This window comes from Canis lupus, chromosome 10 (genome assembly GCF_011100685.1).
Source record: "Canis lupus familiaris isolate Mischka breed German Shepherd chromosome 10, alternate assembly UU_Cfam_GSD_1.0, whole genome shotgun sequence".
Classification (NCBI taxonomy): Eukaryota; Metazoa; Chordata; class Mammalia; order Carnivora; family Canidae; genus Canis; species Canis lupus.
This window is the reverse complement of record NC_049231.1, coordinates 70,106,126-70,127,367: the sequence shown is the minus strand read 5'-3', so window position 1 is coordinate 70,127,367 and position 21,242 is coordinate 70,106,126. Positions and strand designations below refer to the sequence as shown.

The 21,242-nt window shown below is 48.4% G+C and overlaps 1 protein-coding gene across 1 annotated transcript; it reads right to left on the bottom strand.

The window, feature by feature from the left end:
• Positions 1 to 160: 160 nt before the first annotated feature.
• PCYOX1 (prenylcysteine oxidase 1) lies at positions 161 to 19,120 on the bottom strand. Its single transcript, XM_038551546.1, has 6 exons — positions 18,941 to 19,120; positions 17,730 to 17,936; positions 16,296 to 16,470; positions 4,508 to 4,719; positions 4,099 to 4,251; positions 161 to 3,512 (listed from the first exon to the last, which is right to left on the bottom strand). Exons 1-6 carry the CDS (start codon positions 19,050 to 19,052, stop codon positions 2,854 to 2,856), a joined length of 1,518 nt encoding a protein of 505 aa, XP_038407474.1. The 5' UTR covers positions 19,053 to 19,120; the 3' UTR covers positions 161 to 2,853.
• Between the last annotated feature and the right edge of the window lie 2,122 nt (positions 19,121 to 21,242).

Sequence of the window (21,242 nt, the reverse complement as noted above, 5' to 3'; positions counted from 1 at the left end):
CAAAAGATACCTTTTTTCCATCTTTTAACCTGCAAACCTACAAGGTTTTTTTCTGAAACGTTAACTGTAATTTTCAAAACTCCTTGTAGTAGCTTTGAGGTACTGACTATCCAAGTACATGTACATTCCGAGTACAGTACAATTGAAAAGACACAGGAAATAATAACACGGTTGTTTATTTTGAACATAAATGGGGAATTTAGAATACAAGAATAGAACTCTAGAAAAAACATTCCAGTGTACTCTGGTTCTTTGGAGTATACGGGGTAGTAACGCTGTCCACAATACTTCACCTAGGTCACACATTTTATGGCACACAAACTCAGATGAAAGATAAATTACAAATGGTTGTATCATAAGCCTAACTTCAAGAAATCTACAAAGCAAATGCTTATGCCTGTACTTTTTGTGATCTGGTAAGAAAGCCAGAAATCTTGAACCACTTTAAAACTGTAGAGAACGAGGTATACACAGGTGAACGTGCAAGGTACTTGGAAAACAACACAATGGATGGCTTATGTGTGTCTAAAACCTTTCCTGTCCAGAGAACGTGTTTACAGCCAGAGAATAGGGAGGGATCAAACCAACGTCATCACAGTGAGGAGAGTGGATGTCAAGTCCAGTACATTTTTATTCCATTCTTCTCCGGCGGCTCTTTAAATCTTCACTGGTGTCGACTGGCGTTATTTCTTGCAACCACAGAGTAAGTTACAGAACCAGTTTTCCTAAGTGCAGTTCCTAGACCATCACCTAGGAATTTAAGATACTGAGATGCATATTTCCATCTACCACTCCAAACCCACTGAAAGCACACTCTGGGGTGAGGCCCAGCAGTATTTTAAGAGCACTCCAGGTGATTCCGATGCATATCCAAGTTGGAGAACCACTGGAGTAGAACTGGTTTTCAGTCAGCTCCTGCATAATTTTTACCAGTCTCTTCTGTACAAAGATGAATAGCGTGGTCTACTGAAGTAACAGGTTCTGATAGTAATTTTCTTCCAATAAAAAAAAAATCTTTAATCCTGTATCCATTAAATCTATTATGCCCGATCATCTGTTTTGCCCTGAAGCTGTTTCACATGCCCTGATGGAAAACTTAAAAAAGCTTAGAGTAGGTCTGATATAATGGCAACATCTTAAATTGGTGTTATTGTAAGTAAATAATCTATCCCATTGCAAAAGTCTGTGAGTGATAGAAATTTTCATTACCAATTTTTATTTACCAATCTTTAGCATACAGAGAACACAGTATTACATTCTCTACAACATTGTCCTCATTAAAACCACAAAAGGAAAAATGTGACTGCTTCTTAACATACTTGTTAAGAATAAAATTTTTAAAAAGCTGACCCTTTGACAAAGTGTAATTTTAATCCCTGCCTTTACATCAAACGTATTTTTGGCAGTTTTATCAGCATATTAATATTCACAACTGTAGTAATCATTTTAAGAATCCGTGTTTTCTTACACCATCTTGCTAAAGTAGCTACTGCAATAATCTTACAGGACTTTTTCTTTTCCAACAATAGGTGTTAACTTTGTTACAGTTACTTTTAGAATTCACTTCTGAGCTTTTACTCAGAAGTTCTGTCGTCCTAATGACTAAGGACAGCCATTCATGATCTCTTTATCTGATACAGAACTGGTTCTGTTAGAATCACTTGAGCTTTAAGATATTAGAGGTTATTCCGTCTGCAGCCAAAGTTGAGAACTGCCTTAGAAACAAGATTTCAGCAATCATTTTCTCACCCCAAATGCTAGTTTTAGAAGCATTTAACAGTTTGGACAGTTGCTGGATTTGATCAAGTGTGGTATTCGGAGTCTCGTACTCCAGTGTCCACTGCTCTGGAATAATCCAAGTTGCCTGTTGTCAGACGGACCGCGCTTACTGTCAAGATCACTACTAGAGGTCTTGTCAAGAGAAGTCCTTCTTCACAAAATGAATCTGCTTTGATAATGGATTAGGTTTCCTGGGACTTTTAAGGCACTGAAAACCCTTTGGAGATGTCTTAAACCCCCGCATCAGTGATTCCCAACCCAGGTTGCACCTTAGGGACTTTTTAGCTACAATGCTGAGGTCCTATCCTCAGTCCGTTAAATCAGAATCTCTGGTTGCAGGGTGGGGGAGGGGGTAGTCTATCGATAATTGTTAAAGCTCCCTAGGTGAGGATTCGATGATAGAATGCCAATCTCTTAAATCAATCGCCTATGTATTTGCTTTCATTTTACTTGGGATTTTTGTGTGACAAAGTTAAACTACTAAGGCTTCCGAATCTCACCCCTAATAAAATCAAATTAAAATCAAAATCAACAATTAAAAGAACATTCAGAAAGTCAAGGCTTCTGGCATGGGCACATCTACTTTGACAAAAAGGCATAAATTAACTAAAGCCAGGCATATGACCAGCTCCCAGAGTAGTCTTAACCATGTGACGAAGGTCACTGACCGCTGTGAAGCACAAGTGAACTAGTCCCCCACTAAATTCTTCAAGTGCTCAGCTTTAAATGCTCTAAGGTTTTACTCAAATTCCAGGGCCCCCACCCCCCAGACCTAGTAAATCAGAATCTCCAGAGGAGCTGGAGAACCCACATGTTTAACAAACTCCAGGCGACTCCATACTGTGATGGGTACTAAGAGAGTCCAGAAATTTTGGAGAGGGCATAAATGGAGTAGTTAACACCTTCACACTTCATTAGAAACTTGTATTTCCTCCTAACTCACTGGGTTTACTTTTGTTAAACAGACTAATTTATGGCAAAACATGATTCAAAAATCCTCTCTGCTCAGATTGTGTTCTTTTTTGCTAGAGACACTCCATTTGGAACCAGGAGGGGGGAAAGGTGACTGTTCTCTCATAGCTCAGTTTTGAGCTTCTCATATAAGTCCTCCTGGTCGATCATGTCCGTGTGGCCATTCCAGCGGTGATAGGCGAGCAGCGCGGCATTGTGGGCCGCAATGGCACTCATCTCCATGGCGCTCGCTGCGCACTCGATGCCGTTGAGGTAGTAAAGTCTGTCATGGAGAATGATGGAGGGGCATTTCTCTGGAGGCCTATAGTGAGGATACGCAAGCCATGGCTGCTTCACGGCATAATCATAGGACAAAAAGAGCTTTAGTATTTGTTCTTTAGTGAGAATTTCTTGGGAAAAGATCTTCCAAACGTATCCCCTATCTCCTAATGGTTGAGGACTGTCATTTTCTGTTACAGAGGACACAATCCCAATGCTGTTAATGAACAAATCTGAATTATCGGTGGTTAAGATTGTACTGAGATCGAATTTGTCTAAGGCTCTAGAGCTAAAAAGAGTTGAATTCAACTGCCCCTTAATTAAAGTTGTCACTATATGTTGGTAATACTGATGGAATTCCTCAATTGGAGGATCAAAGTTGAGGAAAGTTATATTGGACATTTTTCGATTCAATGGAGTGGCCACCAAGACAATGTCGTAGAAGTCTGAACGGGTCTCAGGTCCACTTTGGTAGATGACTTCATACATCTTTGCAGGATTTCCTAGAGGAAAGCATACATTTTAGTATTTCTAGCATACTATACACCTTCCCAAAATAATTTTATTACCTTAATAAGTTGATAAGGTATAAGATAGATAATTCTAAAGATTCAAAAGTTTTACCCTTTTAATATAACTGCCAAATTGAGCCCAGTTTTCTACTGGAAGAGAAATAATACCTTGTCAAGAAGTACAAAATATGGAATGATACTTTTAAGAATCAGACTATTTTTATTTTTATTTTTTTAAAGATTTTATTTATTCGTGAGAGACACAGAGAGAAAGAGAGAGGCAGAGACACAGGCAGAGGGAGAAGCAGGCTCCATGCAGGGAGCCCGATGGGGAACTCGATCCCGGGTCTCCAGGATCAGGCCCCGGGCTGAAGGCGGCGCTAAACTGCTGGGCCCGGGGCTGCCCAAAAATGAGATTATTTTTAAATCGAGGGAGACGTGCTTCCGTACTTGGCACATCTGGGAATATCTGTGTAACCCCATCATTTGGAACTGGGAGACCACAGGAGAGTGGCTTTTCTCTCTGAGCAATGATTTTCCAGAGGGCAAATCAGGAACACCAAAATTTCAGGCTCACCTGTGTGCTTGGTCCTTGTTTTCTCCTCTATGTACAGAACTGAGCCAGCTATGAGGTTGCTTCGGGAGGCCCGGAGGAGCCCTGAACAAACCAGCTTATTGCCACCTTGCACTGCCCACAGGCCGGAATCCGCACAGGACATGGACACTGCACCTGCCCGGCCGGGAAAAGTGCGTTTTAGTTCTCACTCGAGGAAAGGTCTCCTGCCCGTTCTCTTCCCAACTTAGGGGAGCTCTGCTCCAAAGCTGCCAGACATTGCCAAGCACCCCTGGGGGCAAAATCTCTGGAGGCTAAGGCCTCCCCCCACTGCAACGGCACAGACCCACCCAGGCACGACGTGAGACCCGACTGGGGTGTCAGAGCAGGTACACGTCCCCACGTCCTGGCCCCAAGTCAGGCCTCGACTTACCCACAAAGCCGTTGATGTTCATGCTTTGCCCGTAATTGACCCGCATGACGGGCGCGACAATCTCATCGAGGAACTTCTCAGAGAAGCCTGCTTTCTGCAGCGTTTCCAGGAGCGTCCGGTTAAGCATTCCCAGGAACTCGTCCCCGCCTAGGGAGTGCAGCAGCCTCTCGACGCTGCTGAAGGCGTAGTCGTGGGACTGGTAGCGGTAGATCCTGTGGGAGAGAGCGGCCACTAGGCCCCGAGCAAGACTCGGCGTGCAATCGGCGGCGGGCTCCTCGGGCTGCCCCGGCCCGGAGCCCCCCACCCCCAGGCCCCCGCCCTTGCCGCCTCTTCTGCATCAACAGGTCACCGCCTCACCTTGAAGGAGTCGCCGTGTCCTACGTCCTGTTCTCATTCCGCGTGTTCCCCCCAGCAGCAGTCAGGCACGTCTAAGGTCTAAGGTATCCTGCCACCAGACGAGGCCCTCCCCACCCACCCCCATCCAACCGAAGTGTAGGCTGGGGGGTCGGTTCACTCCTAGCATCCGACACGCCACCCTCAGCTCATTTAATTTCAAACTTCAATGTTTTCACTTCTGCTTCTCCCACCAAAGAAGAAAACACTGGCAGTCTTTCCAGTCTTCCCAACATCTCTCTTGCTACTTCACTCTCATTTCCCAGATCTTAACTCAGGATTTATATTCAAACAACTCAGATGAATAACTGATCTACCTCTCTCCAGTTTCTTTTCTTTTTAGACATTTATGAGTCTCCCAGAAACCCTAAAATACATCTCTAGTCTTTACTGAGTTATACAAAAACAACTTATTGCTGCTTACTACATAAACTCCTGACCTTCAGGGAATTTTAGAGTCTAACTCAAGTCTAACTCCTCTGCTTTAACTACAAATAGAGAAACAAGTAAGAGGGCCCAAAAGCCCCGTGACAAGTACAAGTCTCCAGCACCAGCTGCCCCCCGGCCTCAACCACACACCCACCCTCCACGTGAACACGCCTGACCCGCTCACTGACCCCTGAACATGCTGCGCATGGCTCCCCCACGCTGCACCACCTCCTCTCCAGCTACAATACACTTGGAGCTTGAGCCCCACTTCCCCTGCAAAGTTGCCCAACTATTGCTTAATTTTTAGAAAATACCACCTGACATTTTCCTGAACTTCATGGACTTAAAGAAATATCCATGCAGTAATTCAATATGTAATTTTTCAAGTTGCAAGTGATAAAAAAAATTGAGAACAATATGACTCCTTTCCCTCCACGTGCTTGCCGTTGGTCACAGGTAATAAGGCACATACGCAGGTCAGTATATGAAGCAAAGAAAAAAATAATGCCAGAGACGGATCTGTATCAGTGATGGGGGGGGGGGGTTGGGTTACACCAACTTTCTTCTCTCCCGGTTGTAATTTTGAGCAGGGACAGTGCCACAGCCGCTTCAGTATTACCTACTAACAGTGCAGTATCCAAAGTACTGAATACATTTTTGTGGGGAAAACATATCAGTGCCCAAACTGAGAAACTAAAATAACTCCTTCAACCACATCAAATGGTTTTTAGTCCCTCGGGAGTTTTAAAAAGCAGAGAACAACAACACTGAGTTCTTTAGGAAACAGACTGAATATCTCATAAAACATAGACTGACCTTTGGCTAATGGTCAGCAAGACAAAACAGTAGCCAATTAAGTGACATACAGCGTATCCGAGAAACGAGTCCGCGCCACCTCCTGCCTGCGACCCTGCCCCACTCAAGCCTCCAGCAAAGGCCTCCTAAACCTGAGACAACGGAGGCCGTAGGAACAGTGAGCACTGCAGCTGTTTTACAATACTAGTTGCGTTAGTACATATTTGCTAAAAAGCTAGATGTGTAAAGAAAAAAAAAGCTAGATGTGTATTTCTATGAATCAAGCTGCTTTCCAGCCCTTTTTTTTCTAATTTTTTAAAAGATTTTATTTATTTGACAGAGACAAGGAGAGTGAATGAGACCACAAGCAACGAGGGGGAGGGGTGGAGGAGGAGGGAAAGCAGTCTCCCCACTGAGCAGGGAGGGCTGCTGCAGAGGGGGCTCCAGCTCAGGACTGCGGATCGGACAGGATCAGGACTGGAGCCAAAGGCAGACACAACTGACTGAGCCACCCAGGCACCTTTTTTTTTTTTTTTCTTTTTAAACTACATTTGGATAACCGTTAACATTTATTCCTTAAACAAATATTTATGGAGCATGAACTGTGAGCCAGGTATTCCAGGTGCCAACGATACAGAGGTCAACACAACAGAGAAAAAAATCCCTGATGGAGCTAGTGTTCTAGTTGGGGAAACAGGTAGTAAAAAAATTAATGTGAGTAAATTATTTAGAAGTTTAGAGGATAATAAATGTTAAGGAGAAAATAAAAAAGCCTGAGAAAGCTTAGAGTTGCCAGAGTCTCAACTCTAAATAAGATGGCCCCCAAAAACAGAATGGTCAAAGAAGGCCTCACTAAGAAGAGAACATCAGGGCAGAGACCTGAAGGAGGTGAGCGCTGCAGTATCCAGAGGAGACAATATTTCAGATAGAGGTAAGAGCAGTGCAAGAACCTGACGACAAAGCAGGCTTGGTGTGCTCAGAGAACCATGAGGCCAGTGCAGCTCACGCAGATCCAGGACAGCAGGAGGAGGCACAGTCAGATGGGGGGGCGGGCAGTGAGACATGAAACACTTCTGGAAGAGTGGAGCAAGGAACACTGGCAAAAGTCAACATCAACTTTCGCAACACTGAAAATAAGCCAAAGACTTGTCAAAATCCCAGGAGTATTTTCTCCAGAGAAATGGCTGAATCTCAGTAGGAACAATGAGCCCTGTGGCATCTTAACCTACACCTTATCCCCGTCCCCACTTGCCAGCAAGGTAGCCTTCCAAACCAGCACTTGCAACCGTTAACACCTGTGAAGCCCGCAACCTGGCAGCCACCGGAGAGGTTAGGACAGGTCTGCGGATCCTCCAGTGCCCACCCCAGGGAAGTGCCATTGGACCTAGCTGGCAGCTCACTGAATAGCTCTACCCTTGGGGCTTGTCTCTACAGACCTGATTAAGAGCTTGCTCCCTACAAACAGCCCATCCCCAGGGCATCTGTCCCAAAATAATCACTGGCAATTTAAAATCACAGCTACTGGGGCGCCTGCGTGGCTCAGTGGTGGAGCGTCTGCCTCCAGCGCAGGGCGTGATCCCGGAGTCCTGGGATCCAGGTCCCTGCATGGAGCCTGCTTCTGCCTCTGCCTGTGTCTCTGCCTCTCTCTTTGTGTCTCTCATGAGTAAATAAATAAAATCTTTAAAAATAATAATGATAAAGTACTAGAGCAAGTTTGTGAACAATGTCTCCCCAAATATCAAGACTCGAACTATTTTTTTAAATTCTAGAGTTGAAAAGTATCATATCTGAAATTGAAAATTTCCTAGAGGGGCTCCATAGCAGATTTGAAATAGAAAAATCAATGAACTTAAAGATACACATAAACTGAAATTATACACTCTGAGAAACAAAGAAAATAGATAAAAATGAGCAGAGTATCAGAGAACTGTGGGACAATATAAAGCATATCCACATACACATAATGGGAATGTAGAAGGAGAGGCAGGTAAAAAGGGTGGGGTGGACAAAAAAATACTTGAAGAAATAATGGCCAAACTTCTAGAAACTTCAAATCTGGCCAAACTTCCTACATTTGAAAGAAAACATTAACCTGCATGTCCAGGAAGCTAAATCTAAGCAGGATAAATTTAAAAGATTCACACCCAAATATATAATAGACTGGAAAGATATAGAATACTGAAAGCAACAAGACAAAAGTAACTAATCCAGAAAAAGGGAACTTTAATAAGATTAACAGCAGACGACTACTCAGAAACCATAAAGGCGGAATGTAGTGGATGACATATTCAAAATGCTGAAAGAAAAGTCTATCAACCAAGTGTTCTATATCCAGCAAAACTATCCTTCAAAAATGAAGAGAGATTAAAATAATTCCAGATAAACAAAAACACAAAATCCAATACTGCTAGGCCTTCTCTCAAAGAAATTAGTTTAGAGAAAGACCTTCAGGCTGAAATACGCTAGACAGAAACTCAAATCATCATCGGGAAATGAAGAACACTGGTAAAAGTAACTGCATCAGTAAATATAAAGGTATGTATGTTTACCGTTCTTTTCTCCTATCTTACTTAAAAGACAAGTGCATAATACAGTAATTAGAAAACTAATGGGATCCCTGGGTGGCACAGCAGTTTGGCACCTGCCTTTGGCCCAGGGCGTGATCCTGGAGGACCCCGGGTCTCCAGGATCATTTTTTTAAAAAAAAATTTTAAGATTTAATTAATTAATTAATTTACTTATTTATTCATGAGAGACACAGAGAGATAGAGGGGCAGAGACCCAGGCAGAGGGAGAAGCAGGCTCCATGCAGGGAGCCGGATGTGGGACTCGATCCTGGCTCTCCAGGATCATGCCCTAGGCTGAAGATAGATGCCGAACCACTGAGCCACTCAGGTGCACCTGAAAATACATCTTTAAAACAAAAGAAGGTAGGGGCGCCTGGTTGGCTCAGTCAGTTGAGTGTCTGACTCAGATTTCAGCTCAGGTCATGATCTCATGGGTCATGGGATGGAGCCCTGAGTCAGGCTCCCTGCTCAGCAGAGAGTCTGCTTGAAGATTCTCTCTCTCTGCCCCCCACCCCTGCCAACTTATGCTCAAACTCTCCCACACACACGTGTGTGCACACATGCACTCTCCCTCTCTCTGAAATAAATGAATTTTTAAAAATCAAAAGAAGGCAGCAATTAGAAGATGTGTTCTGGAGATCTAATTCACAGCACAGTGATTATAGCCAACAATAATATATTTTCAAAGTTGCTAAAAGACTAGATCCTTTTGGGCAGCCCGGGTGGCTCAGCAGTTTAGCGCCGCCTTCAGCCCAGGGTGTGATCCTGAAGATCCAGGATCGAGTCCAACGTCAGGCTCCCTGCATGGAGTCTGCTTCTCCCTCTGCCTGTGTTACTGCCCCCCCCCCATCTCTCCTTTCTGTGTATTTAAATAAATAATAAAAAATCTTAAAAAAAAAAAAAAGACTAGATCCTTTTTTAAGACTTTTTTAACATTTTATTTTAGGGGGGAGACGGGGCACACAGAGGAGAGAGAGAATCCTAAGCAGGCTCCATACCTACTGTGGAGCCTGATGAGGGTGTTCATCTCACAACCCCGAGGTCATGACCTAAGCCAAAATCAGATGCTTAACCAACTGAGCCACCCAGGCACCCCTAAGATTTTTTTTTTAATTTATTTATCTATTCATGATAGACATAGAGAGAGAGAGAGGTAGACACAGGCAGAGGAGAGAAGCAGGCTCCATGCCAGGAGCCTGACGCAAGACTCGATCCCAGGACTCCAGGATCGCGCCCTGGGCCAAAGGCAGGCACTAAACCGCTGGGCCACCCAGGGATTCCCCCTAAGTAAAATTTTATTTTTAAGTAATCTCTACACCCAACACGGGACTCAGACTCAGAACCCTGAGATCAAGAGTCACATGCACTACCCACAATCCAAACAACAAGCACCAAACAAGCACCGAAGAGACTAGATCTTAGATGTTCTCACATCATAAAAGAAATAACTATGTGACAATGAAGACATGTTAACTAGCTACAGTAGTGATCTTACTGCAATATATAAATGTATCAAATCAATCCATCCTACACCTTAAAGACATGATATTATCTCAATTATATCACAATTTTTTTTGAAAAGGCAGTGCATGCTAACAATGAACAATATGATAAGGAAATTACAAAAATCATCCCATTAAAATAGCATCAAGAAGAATACCACATGGGGATCCCTGGGTGGCGCAGCGGTTTGGCGCCTGCCTTTGGCCCAGGGCGCGATCCTGGAGACCCGGGATCGAATCCCACGTCGGGCTCCCGGTGCATGGAGCCTGCTTCTCCCTCCTCCTGTGTCTCTGCCTCTCTCTCTCTCTCTCTCTCTCTCTCTCTCTGTGACTATCATAAATAAATAAAACTTAAAAAAAAAAAAAAGAATACAACATGGAGGAGTAAACTTAGCCAAAAAAAAACATGCACATGTACATGTGCTTTAGATGCTTAAAGAGGGACGCCCGGTGGCCCAGCGGTTCAGCGCCCGCCTTCGGCCCAGGGCATGACCCCGGGGTCCCTGGATCCAGTCCCACGGTCGGGCTCCCCCTGCTTCTCCCTCTGCCTGGGTCTGTGCCCCTCTGTGTGTCTCTCATGAATAAATAAAATCTTTAAAAAAAAAAAAGAAATACACTTCAGATTCAGATGGAAATCGGTTGAAAGCAAAAAGACGGAAAAAGATCCGCGACACACACAGCAACCGGACGACATCTGGCCGCTCGAGTACCAGGGAGCGCGCCGTGAAGACACCAGCTGTTACCAGGGGCAAAGAAGGACAGGACCGACCCGAGGAGGGTTGGGCGTGGGGAGGTCCTATCAGCTCTAACCCGCGCACCTGCCCACACCGAGCCGGCAGCCCCGCCGCGAGCGCCGCCTAACTGGGGGCGAAGGGGGTTCCCACGCCCCCCACAACACGGGGGCACGGCGAGCGGACGGGCGGCCAGTGGCCGGGCTGGGAACGCGGCGCAGCAACAGGAAGGCCTCCCCGCCGCGGGGGGCTGGAATCCCAGCACCGGGGCCCTGTGGTCCCGACCCCGTCCCCTCCCCTTGGCATATCGTGGCCACCTGGCCGTCGTGCCCCCCCCGGGATCCTTCTCACATCCCCCACGTCCCTGGTGTCTCCTCTGGGTTCTTCTCTTATTCTTATAAGGGCCGCCGGCCACATCCATCAGGGCCCACCCTAAAGGCCTCACTGTAACTTAATCGCCTCATTAAAAACCCCATCTCCAAATGCAGTCACTCTGAGGTACAGGGGGTTAGGGCTTCAACACGTGAAGGGGGTGGGGCGTCATCCGGCCCCTAATAAAGAGGAAATAAAGAATCAGGAGATAGGATTACCTATGTCCTGTCAGGTCTTCCACGCCACTGTGCAGATTTTGGCTGTTACTCCACATGAAATCGAGGGCCACTGAAAGTTCACTTTTCTAATTTAATTTCAAGTTAGTTAACATATAGTGTAGTATTGGTTTCAGGACAATTTAGTGACTCATCACTTACATATGACTACCTCGGTGCTCGTCCCAGTAATTGCCCTCTTTAATACGCATCACCCACTTAGGTCATCCCCCCATTCACCTCCCACCAGCACCCCTCAGTTTGTTCTGTTAACTATAAAGCCTCTTATGGTTTGCCTCCCGCTCTTTTTATCTCATTTTATTTTTCCTTTCTCTCCCCTATATTCATCTGTTTTGTTTCTTAAATTCTACGAGTGGAATCATGATATTTGTCTTTTCTTATTTCAGTTAGTAGAATACATTCTAGTTCCATCCACATTGCTGCAAGTGGCTATATTTCATTTTTTTGATGTCTGAGTAACATTCCACTACATAGACAGAGAGATAGAGGATACATACATACACACACCCCCACATCTTTATCCATTCACCTGTTCGATGGACGTTGGGGCTCTCCCCATGATGTGCCTATTGCTGACAGTGCTGCTATTAGTAGGTGCAGGTGCCCCTCGGAACCAGCACTGTTGTATCCTTTGGATAAATACCTCGTAGTGCAATGGCTGGCTCGTAGGGTGCTTCTATTTTGCCACTGAAAGTTTCTGAGCAGACAAGTAATGATGACTCACAGATTTTAAAAACACCTCTTTGGCTGCCAGGCTGAAAACAGACAGTGGTGGCACACGGGCCAAAGCAGGGAGGTGAATCAGGAGGTACATTAGCTTCCAGTTGCTACTGTAACGAATTACCACAAACTAAGGGGCGTAAACAACACAAATGTATTATCTCATGGGCCTGCAGGTTGGAAAACCAAAGTCAATCTCACTGGGTCGTAGAGTCAAGGTGTCAGCAAGGCTGGTCCCTCTGGAAGCTCGAGGAAGAATCCATTTTCTTGCCTTTTTCAGTTTTTATAAATTACCTGCATTCCTTGACCTGTGGCACCTTCCTAGCATCCCCCCAACCTCCTGCTTCCATCCTCACATTTCCTACTACTCATTCTATCCTTCCACCCCCCTCCTGTAAGGACTCTTCTGATGACACTGGGCCCATCTAAATAACCAGAAGTCATTCCACTGCGCCTGGGTGGCTCACTCAGGGGAGTGTCAAGGTCTTGGTTTCAGCTCAGGTCGTGATCTTGAGGTTGTGAGACTGAGCCCAGTAACGGGCTGTGCACTCCGCGGGGCATCTGCTTGAGATTATCTCCCTCTGCCTACCCCACGTGCATGCAGACGTGCATGGGCTCGCTCTCTCTCTCTCTCTCTCTCTCTAAAATAAATAAAATCTTAAAAAAAAAAAAAAGATTCCCACGTGATTCCAATGTGCAGCCAGGGTTGAGAACTACTGCTTTACTGAAATGCAGGGGAATCTGTTGGTCCAGACTGCTCTTTGGCAGCCTCTGTAGTTCCCAGTTCTGATTTCTGCAACACCCCAGAGTATCTCCAACATGGGGTGATATTACCAACAGAGCTGACCCTTGAATAACCCAGGTTTGAGCTGCACAGGTCCATTTACAAGTAGGTTCTGGTTTTGTTTTTGTTTTCAGATAAATACAGTGGAGGACCACAATTGTATTTTCTCTTCCTTATAATTTTCTTAATAACATTTTCTCCTCTCCCGCTTATTTTACTGTAAGAATGAGACGTAACATACAAAACATGTGGGATACCGGGGGGCGCAGCGGTTGAGCATCTGCCTTCAGCTCAGGGAGTGATCCCAGGGTCCTGGGATCGAGTCCTGCATCAGGCTCCCTGCGTGGAGCCTGCTTCTCCCTCTGCCTGTGTCTCTGCCTCTCTCTGTGTGTCTCTCATGAATAAATAAATAAAATCTTTATCAAAAAAAAATTTTTAATTTAAAAATAAAAATAAACATACAAAACATGTGTTCCTTCACTGTGTATGTTCTTAGTAAGTCTTCCTGTCAACAGCAGGCTATGAGCAGTTAAGTCTTGAAGGAGTCAAAGTTATACACAGATTTTCAACTATACAGGGATTAGCACTCCAACCCCCCTTATTACTCAAGAGTCATTTATTTATTTATTTGACAGTTGGTACAGCATTAAACAGAAAGTAGACGGATGACAGCACTGGAACTGAGCCAAGATTCCCTACTGGGGGCAGGGGAGGGGGTTTGGAGAGGAGGCAGAAAGGGAGGATGGCATCACACAGGGCAACAGCTATGTCCCTCGTCCAGCAGTATTTAACTACTTTAACCACTGGCACAAGCTGGCTCAATACCAGCATTCTCTCCAACTTTCTCATAGGATCTGATAAAATTATCAAAATAAGAGTTGTATGTTCTTGATTTATTGAAACAGAAATGTAGGGTGTGTGGCCCTTTGAACCATATAAGGATCCGTGCTGTATAATCAAATATCAAAGACAGACCAAAGGGAGGCAATAATCCCATAAAGTAGAGGAACTGTTTTCTAAAATCAAAAATGGGGGCACTTGACTGATTCAGTCAGAAGAATATGTGACACTTGATCTCAGGGTTGTGAGTTCAAGCCCTACACTGGGCGTAGAGATTACTAAAAATATAAACTTTAAAATAAAAAATAGTATAATCCTGGGGCACCTGACTGGCTCAGTCCATAGAGCATGTGACTCTTAAATCTCTGGGGTCAAGGGATCCCTGGGTGGCGCAGTGGTTTAGCGCCTGCCTTTGGCCCAGGGCGCGATCCTAATCTCTGGGGTCAAGAGTCCAAGCCCCACATTGGGCATAGAGTTTACTGAAAAAAAAAAAAAAAGAAGAAGAAGAAGAATCTGTATCCCATCCCTACATATTTTTCACAGTTCTACAATATCCAAAAATCACTTGAAAAGTAATTTTTTAATCTCTCACAGGGCAATTCTCTACATGTCAGGCAAGCTACTGGTAATAAAACTTACACACACGCAGGGCTGTATCTGATGCCATCTGAACCTGATTTTCCTGCTGAGCATGCAGCTACATGCCACCTACCTTCTTGACAAAGTGACTGGCTATATCTAAGCAAATTCTACATATTTCTTAGTTATTGGTTTATTGCTTGTCTATAAGAATGTATATTCTTTGAGTACAGGGACATATATATTCTAGATTCTACATCCTCAGGACCCAGAATAGTGCCTGGCCACTAACAGTCAGTCAATATTTAATAAATGAAAAAATGAATGAATGACTAAAACAATCTGTACTGTAGCTGACTTTAATGTGCCCACTGGGAAAGTGTTTGAGGAACTGACCTAACAAGGATGTTTAAAAAGAGAAATCCCAAATTACCATAAGTCACAAAAACTAGACTATATTTATCCTCCTCAATCCTTATATCTGTCCTTGTCAATATGTGGTCACATAGGACATAGAATTTTACCTTTTTAACAATTATTTTACTACATAGAAACTCACAGTAAATGAAATATCATTAGCACTTACAAATTCAATTTCTCCAGCATCTAAAACTGTAAACCAGCATAAAAATTAGCACATGCCAATAGCCTTAAAAAAAAAAAAGCCTGCATCTTCCAAAGCTAGACTTGTTATTTTATGTTATTTTTCCCAATTACCATAGCAACACACACAGAAAAATTTGAAAATACAGAAAAACAAAGAAGAAAAAGTGGCACCTGTATTCTTACCAACTGGAACGGTGCTGGAATTTAGTACCTCGGTTTAAATTTTTTTTTAATTTTTATTTATTTATGATAGTCACAGAGAGAGAGAGAGAGAGGCAGAGACACAGGCAGAGGGAGAAGCAGGCTCCATGCACCAGGAGCCCGATGTGGGATTTGATCCCAGGTCTCCAGGATCGCGCCCCTGGGCCAAAGGCAGGCGCTAAACCGCTGCACCACCCAGGGATCCCCCAGTACCTCGGTTTAAATTCCTGGGGCACAGAACTGATACTCTGCCTCAGGCTACTGGCTCGCTGAAACATCAGGTCACAATTAAACATCATGTCACAATTCACTAAATTAAATAAAATATCTTATCTCTAAGTCTTATGATCCTTTCTACGAGCTCCTATACACATGACATCATTCACCTAAACAGCACCAGCTCGGTGCAGAGATTAAGAGTGAGAACTCTGGGGGCGCCTGGGTGGTTCAGTCAGTTAAGTGTCTACCTTCAGCTCAGGTCATGATCCCGGGGTCCTGGGTTCGAGCCCCTTGTGAGACTACCTGCTCAGCGGGGAGTCTGCTTCTCTCCCTCTCCCACTGCTGCGCCCACTCGTGCTATCCCAAATAAATAAATAAAATCTTTAAAAAGAGAGAGAAAGAGAGAACTGTAGAGCCAGCATGCTCTAGAGTGGGAAGTCCAGCTCCACCACTTACAAGGTGAGTGTTCTTGCACAGTTGAAATGTCTACGCCTCCACCTTCTACAATCTGTAAGAAGCTAGTAACAGTGCCTGAGAGAGCTGTCTTAAGAAGTGAAGGAGTTAACACTTGTAGAGCATTTAAGTGTGTGTGGCAAAAACTAAATAAACCGCAAAATACATTTTCAAGAGCAAAAATTAAGTACTCTTTCAATTTTCAAGTGGATAAACGGTCTGCTTATTTTATGCAAACCATTTACCGAACAATCTGACAAACAGGCCTTACAATTAGGTAGAGAACTGTTTCAAGAAACTAAAATTCCTAAAGATCATCTAACCGAAAGATCGTAGGGTAAACGGAAGGGGGAGAAATTACCTCATAAACTTGTCCAATATATCTTCTACCCACATGTGCATCCGGAGGGACTGAAATCCATAGTGCCAAATTAGTTTAATCATGTTCATTATAAACCAGCTGCTCTCCTCAAACACCAGAGTCTCTCCATTATACACCCCCAGTAGGCCGCCAGAGCTCTGGACAGTAGACAGACCTGCAGAGACAGAGAAAGGGTTAGCTAAACTCAGTGGTTTCTCTGTCGAGCAAATGAAAGAAAGTGTCATCTAAGCCAGGACAGGCCCTCTATAGAGTGTGTGAATTCCGGGCTTCCCCCAGCTCTGTTAAAGCTCTATCTTTAGAACAGTGTGTAACACAGTATTCATTCACTATACCGTCCTAAAGCAGATCTCTAAAAGACTGGTCAGATGGTCATGCAGATATATCAAAATCAGACTGGCTATTTTTATTTGAAAAAGACTAAAAAGTCCAAGGAAAAGGTCAGAATACCAACTGAATTCAACTTAAAAGAACAAAACAGGGCAGCCCGGGTGGCTCAGCGGTTTAGTGCCGCCTTCAGCCCAGGCCCTGATCCTGGAGACCCGGGATCGAGTCCCACGTCGGGCTCCCTGCGTGGAGCCTGCTTCTTCCTCTGCCTCTGCTCTGCCTCTCTGTCTCTCTGTGTCTCTCATGAATAAATAAATAAAAAATCTTGGAAAAGAATAAAACAAAAAAACAGAAACGTCAGATGTGAATATCTGCTGCACAAACTGTTCCTGGCATCCAGTGGCCCTCATGGAGGAAAGAGGCCCAGGAAGCATCCATGAGATGTGGAGGCAGCAAAGGGAAAGGAGGCACCCCCATTCCTGTGCGAAACCTATTTTGCTCATTTCAGATAACTGGAAGGAGGCGAAAATTATACCATATTTCCTGAGCAAAGGGCCTGCAGAGGCCTGCCCGACTTCCCCCACAGCCTGCCCAGCTCCTGTGCTGGCAGGGAAGCAGTCAGGTGGCCCAGGTTCCCGGCACAAGTGTGGGTGCAGACGTGTGCACACAGGAGCACACGTCTGCACCCGCACCTGTGCCAGGGACTTTATGCCAGACACGGAAGCCTCTGGGCCTCAGTTTCCCAGCTGTAAAACGAGCACGCAAGGTTTCTGCAAAGTCACAGCATTCTTTGCTTCTTCAACATGAACCCAGAGGTCTGAGAACTAAGAACAGCAACCACCCCCACCGCGGCCCCACGACTGTAATTCCAGATAACTGAAGCTACAGATAGCCAGCGTCCCGTTACCAAGTGGCTCCGAGACAGCGGCTCCTAACTGAGCTTGTGCTAATCGGCTAGCAGCAGTGGGGAAGACAGTTTTACCACCTTCCCTGCAAAAACGACAATCAACAGAACTTTCGGTTCCCTATCTGATGAACCTTCCAGGGAGGGTCACACAGAAAGCTGCCTGGCTCTAGGACATTACATACCCAGGTCCTTGACGAACCGCTTCATGTGCAGATTTAAAGGATGGATGACAGAGCCTCCGGCCTCATATTCTTGCCCCCGCACGGTCACTGTGGCCAGGCGGCCTCCCACCTCTCCTCTTTCGAACACATCGATCTTCACGTCTTTCCCAAATTTCTGCCGCAGATAATAGGCTGCTGAGGTGCCACCGATCCCAGCTCCAATAATCGCTATGGGTGGGGGGAAAAAAGGAAGTTTCTTTCCATCTTACGCAGCTCTGCGGGGTTTTGGTTTTGGGTAACGGATGGGGCTCGGTGCTTGGATGCCCCTTCAGCCCTGCAGGGGAGCCCGACGGAGGGGGCAGCTGCTGAAGGAAGAACCCGGGAGCGCGGGCACTGCTGGGGGCAGGCGCGGGGGTCGTTAAGGCACAGACTGACCTCAGACGGGGGGGGGGGCGGGGCAGGTCCCCAGAGGCCCCGCAGGGCTCGGAGCAGGCGCCACCGGCCCCGTCACCCTTCGTGCCCCCGGCGGGGGAGGCGAGGGAGGCGGGGGAGGCGGGGGAGGCGGGGGCCCTCCACGCGCATCTTACAGGCAGAGGCCGCCATTTTTGCCAAGACTGGTCCCGTCTCGGCCCCACGGATGCGCTCGCGGCCCCACAACACAAAGCTTCGAGGGGACTAGGAAGAGCGAGCCCAACGCGGCCCAAGCCGGGACCGAAACTCGAGAGCGTCTGTTTTCCGCGGTGCAGGGGCCCCGGGGCAGGCCCGGGGCGAGCAGGCCGAGCTCGGCAGCGCGGACCGGGTGACCGGGGGCGACGGGGGTGATGGGGGGCGACGGGGGTGACGGGGGGTGATGAGGGGTGATGGGGGGCGATCGGGGGATGACGGGGGTGATGGGGGGTCACGGGGGGGCGACGGGGGTGATGGGGGTGACCAGGGGCGACCGGGAGCGATCAGAAGCGACCGGGGGTGATGGGGGGTGACGGGGGGGGCGACCCAAGCGATCGGGGGTGACCGGGAGCGGGGCTCCGCGCAGCCCCCGCCGGGACCGCGCGCCCATCACCCGCACAGCGAGGCGCCCCCCCCAAGGAGCACGCGCGGCCCCCGAGGCACCCGCAGCCGCCCCGCAGCCGCCCCGAGGCCGTGACCTAGGCGGAGGACACCGCGCGCCGCCCGGCCGGGCCTGGTGCCCGCGCGCTCCCGCACCCCTTCCGCGCCGCCCCCGGCCCCCCTACCGATCTTCTCCGGCGGCGCCCGCAGCTCGGCGCTCCCGGGGCACCCCCAGCTGCACAGCAGCAGCCACAGCCCCACGGGCGACCAGACGAGCGCCCCAGCTGTGAGCCCCATGGCTCCCGGAGCGCGGCGGTCGGCCAGCGGCGCCCCAAGCTCCGCCCGCAGCCGCGAGTCTGCGCGCTCCGCACGCCCCGCCCCGCCAGGCCCCGCCCCGAGGCCCCGCCCAGGTCCGCCCGGCAGGCCCCGCCCCCGGCAGGCCCCGCCCCCGAGGCCCCGCCCAGGTCCGCCCGACAGGCCCCGCCCCTAGGCCCGCCCAGGTCCTCCCGGCAGGCCCCGGCCCCGATAGGCCCCGCCCCTGACAGGCCTCGCCCCGAGTCCCGCCCAGGTCCGCCCCAACAGGCCCCGCCTCGGTCCTCCCGGCAGGCCCCGCCCCCGACAGGCCCCGCCCCGAGGCCCGCCCAGATCCTCCCGGCAGGCCCCGCCCCTGACAGGCCCCGCCCAGGCCCCTGCAGGCCCCGCCCCGAGGTCCGCCCAGGTCCTCCCGGCAGGCCCCGCCCCCGAAAGGCCCCGCCCCGGTCCGCCCGGCAGGCCCCGCCCCCGATAGGCCCCGCCCCTGACAGGCTCCGCCCAGGCCCCGCCCCGAGGCCCGCCCAGGTCCTCTCGGTGGGCCACGCCCCCAAGGCCCGCCCAGGTCCGCCCCCGGGTCCAGCACCGGGCCCCGCCCAAGTCCTCCCTCCTCAGGCGCGGCCCCCGGCACCCGCACCCAACAGCCTCACACACCCGCACCCGGCACCCCGCCATCCCCGCACCCCGGCACCCCGGCACCCAGCACCCTCTCACTCCCAACACCTCTGCACATCCGCACCCCAACAGCCCCTCACCCCACCACCGGGTACCCCCACACCCCGGCACCCCAGCACCCCGCAGCCCGGCACCGCGCACCCCAGCGCCGAGCCCGGCCCACTGGGCCCCCAAGCCCGTCCCGCCCCGAAGCGCGCGCTACTTAGGGACCCACCAGAGGCGGAGGCGGAGGCGGAGGCGGAGGCTCCCTGCTCCCCCCCGCCCCCCCCGCCCCCGGGTATTCAGGTGAAGCCTCGCTCCTCACTGGCGCCCCCGCTGACCCTTCCATCTCCCGCCGGGGGAGATCGCACACAGCTCAGGCCCTTGCCGGGTGACCAGGGAAGATGAGTGGGTGAAGCGCGATCGGCAAAAGGGAAAATGAGGGCGACCATTGACGGGTGGCCCCAGGTGAAAAGTAGTGGCAGATACGGATAAACGTAAGGTGCCCGCATCACACAGCAGAACATTAGGCAAACATGAAATAGAATGTGGGATCTATCTGTGGGACCCAGGAAATTTAATAAAAATCCCCTACCCCTGGGCAAGCAGAGCAGGACTGATTCCATTTTGTGCTACACCTGCCACCTCCCCTATGACCCCCACATGACCTGCTTATGGCTTAAGGTGCTGCCCCACCCTAGTCAAGCTTTTGGGCACACCCTAATCGGAAATCAGCTCATAACCATGCAACCCTGCCTTGTGCCCGCCAAAACTGCAAGCCTATTCTGACCAAAGTAATAGGCCAGCTCAAATGGATGCTATAGGGTAAGGTGTCATCCAATCCGCCACCTGCATGTGGACCGACATGACTGTGCAACTATCTGCGTATCCCATGGGCCACTGGCCCCTATAAAGCTGCTAGGCCTCTTAGTCTCCAGGTCCAAGTCCCTGCTCTGCTGTGTGGGGTGCACTTGGACCCAAGCTCGAGCTTGTAAATCAACCCTCATGTGTTTGCATCAGTGTCGGCTCCTCGGTGGTTTCTCGGATTCGCAATCTTGGGCACAACACTATCCTGGTATCCTTAGGTGAGAAAACCTAGTGGCTGAGTGATGAGCATCGTAAGATCCCATTCTGCAAGTACCATACCCCACTTCCACCCTCCCCCCCCCCCACCAAAGAAACAAAACAAAGCAGAAAACCTGTATGTGAACATGAAGAACAGTGTAGATGGAAAGAAAATAAGTCAGATAAAAAGAAAGAGTGAATGTGGAAAGAGGGAGTATAAAACCCGGGGCAAAAAGCATTCACTCATTGGACAAATATTTAATGAGTTCCTCCTAAGTGGCAAGCAGTGTTGTAGGTGCTTGAGAAAAATCAGTGCAAAATGTTGTGCCCAAGATTGCGAATCTGAGAAACCACCAAGCAGCCGACACCGATGCAAGCACACGAGGGTTTATTAGCAAGCTCAAGCTTGGGTCCAAGTATACCTGACACAGCAGAGCAGGGACTTGGACCCCGAAGTGG

Coding starts and splice junctions, on each gene's coding strand:
- PCYOX1 (XM_038551546.1), bottom strand. CDS start 19,052: ATGGGGCTCACAGCTGGGGCGCTCGTCTGGTCGCCCGTGGGGCTGTGG. Junction 16,471..17,729: donor GCGGTTCGTCAAGGACCTGG/GTATGTAATGTC, acceptor CTGTCTCTGCAG/GTCTGTCTACTGTCCAGAGC. Junction 4,252..4,507: donor GAACATCAACGGCTTTGTGG/GTAAGTCGAGGC, acceptor CCGGCCGGGCAG/GTGCAGTGTCCATGTCCTGT.